At 40.0% G+C, this 4,419-nt stretch overlaps 1 protein-coding gene across 3 annotated transcripts in view; it reads right to left on the bottom strand.

Annotated features, from left to right (window-relative positions):
* Nucleotides 1-258: 258 nt before the first annotated feature.
* Nucleotides 259-4,419, bottom strand: part of LOC132972373 (NACHT, LRR and PYD domains-containing protein 12-like) — a 13,506-nt gene continuing 9,345 nt past the window's right edge. For all 3 annotated transcript variants that reach the window (XM_061035150.1, XM_061035149.1, XM_061035151.1), the window contains 2 exons: nt 4,312-4,419; nt 259-2,360 (listed from right to left, as the gene is read on the bottom strand). The exon at nt 4,312-4,419 is cut by the window's right edge and continues 66 nt beyond it. In XM_061035150.1, the coding sequence (XP_060891133.1) occupies nt 2,348-2,360; nt 4,312-4,419 (121 nt within the window). In that variant the 3' untranslated portion in view covers nt 259-2,347. The remainder of the gene's footprint in view (nt 2,361-4,311) is intronic.

Genomic DNA, 4,419 nt, shown 5'->3' on the forward strand with positions numbered 1-4,419 from the left:
GCACTTCCTCTCAAACTTCCTTAAGGTATCTCTGCCCAGATAAAAGCCTGTTGCTTAGGATCACTCTCTTGGTATTACCTCAAAGTTAAGGTCAGCTGTTCAATCTGTTGAAGGTTGATCTGAGTCGGGCAGGTTCTCTGTAGCGGGAGTCAAATCGTAGACAAGAGCAATGCTCTATTTTCTTTCTGGTTGCAGACTTGGTGCCAGATGATCTAACAAAGATGTAACATATGAAAACAAAACCACATATACTTCATGTTTGTGTGAAATAAACTTTAATTTCAAAGAAGATTAATGTACAGCCTTAATAAAATCCAAAACACCCGACTGTGATATTTAATAAACAGAAGCCCCACTAGGGGGCAGTGATTACAAAAAGAGACATTAAACTTGAACATGAAATATAAAAACAGAAGAACAAATAAAAGAGCTGGCATCATCTATCTTTCTTTGTGTTTCCTGACACAGAAATAATCTCTTCAGATCGATCAGTCTGGGAGAAAACTGTGGAAACAGTGACACCTGCTGGCAGAAAGCAGTGATAGCAGCAACAGAACCTAAACATGAATTATTATTCAAATAAAACCCTCCACAGATTGAATTTATTTCTATTTAAAATCCTGAGATAATAAAAACAGAAGGTTAAAACATCAAAGTGTAATAAACATCAGAAGTTAAAAATAAAGATAGTTTGATAACGTGTCCGTTGTTACCCTGACATGATGAATGAATATCAATGATTGAGTCTGCATGTTATTCAGCTCTTTTTATATCATCTCATATTACATCAAATATTCAGGTGCTGACTCTGCACCTGGATCCAGACATCCTGTTTGTAGTTCTTTTAAAAACTCAGTGAAGCCTCCTCTTTGTTTTGATCCAACAAAGAGACGACTGATTTATTATCAGACGACCAACGACTCGTGGTTAAAAGCAGAACTTCAGACTTTAACTTTAACAGGTGGAATCAACTTCTACTGTTATCTGTGAATATGAGTCAATGAATAACCTGCACCACTACACATGTCCACAGGGTGGCGCTGCAACAGAAACATTTATATACAAATCAAAGAGTTACAGTTTTTTCCAATTGCTAACACAATAAAATGACATGCATAGCACAATTATTTAAACTGACACCCAGAGAGCAAAACCTCTTCTCAAGTCTCCAAAAGTCTAAACACATTGTCTGCTTTACACACATTTTGCAATTTAATTGGGCACTTCTTAAATGCACTGAACACGGTTCTCTGCATAAGACACAACAATCTGACATAAAGTCACATGTTTGCCATTTCAAAACACTGCCATTCAAAAGGACACTACATGAGCTAATTGGCCAATGTATGTGCCACCTGGCCAAACACCTCAATGGTTAATTGTTATCACTTCAATCAGGAAGTAAGCACTATGAAAAGACCACAAGTGAGCATCTTTTTTTTTACAACAACAATGGAAGACGTTGCAGAGAGAGGAAGAGGAAGAGGAAGAGGGAGGGTGAGAATGAGAGGGGGAGGAAGAGTGAGAGGTAGGGGTAGGGGTAGAGCTGGTAGAGGAGTTCATGGCCAAAGAAGACAACAACTTTCAAATGAAATCAGAGCAACCTTAGTTGATCATGTCATCAACCATGGGCTGACAATGTGAGAGGCTGGACAGAGAGTGCAGCCCAACTTGAGCCGTTTTACTGTACTGGTATATGTTGCACTGACTTGTTTGGTGAAAAATAAAAAAATAAAGGTTTCAACAGCATGTGTGTGTATCTGCAAATATTTCTGTGCATGTGAACAATCTGAAGAATTTTCTACAATTCGAACTATGTTAGTATTATGGCAAAGCATACTAAAGATGAGAGTGCTTTTCATTATGCCCAACAGTGTGTATTTAGTTAGACAAAAATCTGGTAATATGAATGAAGTGTGTGCCATTTGGTGCAAAAGTTTGATTTTGATAATGCTATATGTAGTTTTGGTTGCAGTGCTTCATTTTGCAGGATATATGAGGTATTTTGCAGTTTGGGTGTGTGGTTTTGTGAATTGTGTTAAGTATTTTGATAAAACCAGCCTAGTTTTCAAAATTGTGTTTTAGCAATTGGAAAAAACTGTCATCTTTGGCCATTGAGTCATGAAGCAGTTTAAATTCAGAATATGAGAATAGAAAAATGTCCGAGGTCATGGTCCTGTGTGTGACGATGGAGCTGATCTCAGAGCAGCTCAGACTGCAGCACTGAGAGTCATCTGCACTGTGATTGGTCCGTCAGTCTCCCAGTAACACGCCCCAGTTAAAGACTCACCAACACACCAGCTGCTGCTTCCAGCTCTGTGGTCGGCAGGATCCTCTCTTTAAAGACTCACCCCCTCCACCTGTTGATATAAAAAGACATAAATCAGAGATTCGACTCTGAGAGAGAGTTCATGATTATTCTGATCATATAATATCATCGTTATCATGATTATTCTGATTATCAGCGATACAGAACATCCAGTATGAAGAGCAGCAGGGACTTCAGTCCTGCTCAGAAGTGAATGAATTTGATGAAGAGATTTAATATTAATTAATTAATGAACAATAAACAGCTCTGGGGGCTGATTTCAAATCATCGTTGGAGGCTCGGTCATCCACACTGGACAGCATTCACTGCACAGTCATAGAGCATGGTCAGAGCATCAGTTCCCTGCTGTGTCCCTCCGGCCACCTTAACTTTCAGTGACTTGTTGTCCTTCTTCAAAGCAGAGCAAGCGTCCTCGAGTTTTGGAAGACGTGTGTCAGGGGGGTGTCTGAATTCTCTATCCTCATTGGAGGAGGCCTGAGGTAAACCCACAGGCAGCTCCAGTCTTTAAAAGCAATCGCCAGGCATTGCTTCCTGCTCTTCAAGTGTGGTCTGCCGACACCAGAGAATACCCTCTCCAACAAGATAGACTCCAGGATTCGAGACAACCCCTTTCCTCATCTTGGCTTAAATAGGTTAAACTCCAGAGCTGAGGTTGCTCAGTATACGTAGCTCTTCACATGCTGAATTCAAGCATCAGAGGATTCAGCTGACTACTTCCACGGCATATTTTTAGGAGTTTTGGGCGCAATCAGATGCTATCAGGTTTGAGCAAAAAGAAAAGTTTCTTTCTTTTGATTTTTTGTAAGACGTCATTGAACGCAACTGGACAGGAGCGCTGAAGGAAGCCCACTGATCCCTGAATCCACAAGGACACATAAAGAACTTGGCTCCTGCAACCAGAAGACCCTAGAGCAGCGCTCTGGTCGAAGATCTGAATCCCGCTACCCTCCTCCTACATCTGCCACGAAGGAAACCTGCCTGAATCTGTTGATTTAACATTTAACAGAGTGACGATCTAACCAACTTTGCAACAATCACCAGGAATTACCCCAAGTAAGAGCTTTGGTCTGGGCAGAAATAGTTTCAGAAATAGTTATGTTTCTTTTATAACCACTGATAATTATGCATCATTGTTGACGACACGTCACATTCTGTTTATTATCTGTTGTAAGCTGCTGCATTTGTTTTATTGTGATGAACCGCTGTGTTCGCCTATGTATGTAATGCTATGCTAGTTTACCTTCAGTCAACGGCTTTCACAATGGTACACAAAGACCAGTGTACCCGCCGTTGAATCAAAGTCCGGCCACTGGCTTTCTCAAACTATTTCAGAAGGTAGCCAAACGGCTTCCTTTGTTGTCCACCATTTTGTCACCATGTGACGAAGCCACATGAGGCATTGTCTCTCTCCACCATCTTGTTTTCTTTCTCTCTCTCTCTCGCTCTCTCATCTACATGAGACACACACACACACACACACACACTCACATTTACACCTCATCCACATATATATGAGGTGATAATGTTTGTTTGCTTAGATTAGTTTATGATAGTTATTTGTTTGATTAAGGTTATTGATTTTGGATTGATGTTGCTTTGTTTAAATAAATTATGTTATAATTTTAAGAGAGCAGTTGTTTGTGATTACTGGTGTATTTGCATTGTGATATAAGCTGGGTGCGAAGGCTTTGTGTACGGATTTCACGCCTTCAATTTATTAAATATAGTTATTAATTATTAATAATATTAGTAATTAAGTAACTAATTTGAGCGTGAAGGACCGCCTCCTCATAAAGTCAGAGTGGAACAAGCAGGAGATCAGGATTCAATCAACACCATTTTGTCCAGGACTTTTAAGAAACTTCTCCAGGCCTGGAAATTTCTGTTTTCAAGTTCTATAACGTTTCCAGGTTTTTCATTATCATACGAATCCTGAATAGTTTTTAGGGTAACAGTGAAGAAAAGTCCAACCCTCTACTCACTGCAGAGTCTCCAGTGTGTAGTCTGGATTCTTCAGAAGATCACGTAGCAGCTTCACTTCTGAATCCTGCAGCTCGTTGTTTCTCAGGTCCAGATCTATCAGATGGGAG

Source organism: Labrus mixtus, chromosome 4, assembly GCF_963584025.1.
Source record: "Labrus mixtus chromosome 4, fLabMix1.1, whole genome shotgun sequence".
NCBI classification, from domain to species: Eukaryota; Metazoa; Chordata; class Actinopteri; order Labriformes; family Labridae; genus Labrus; species Labrus mixtus.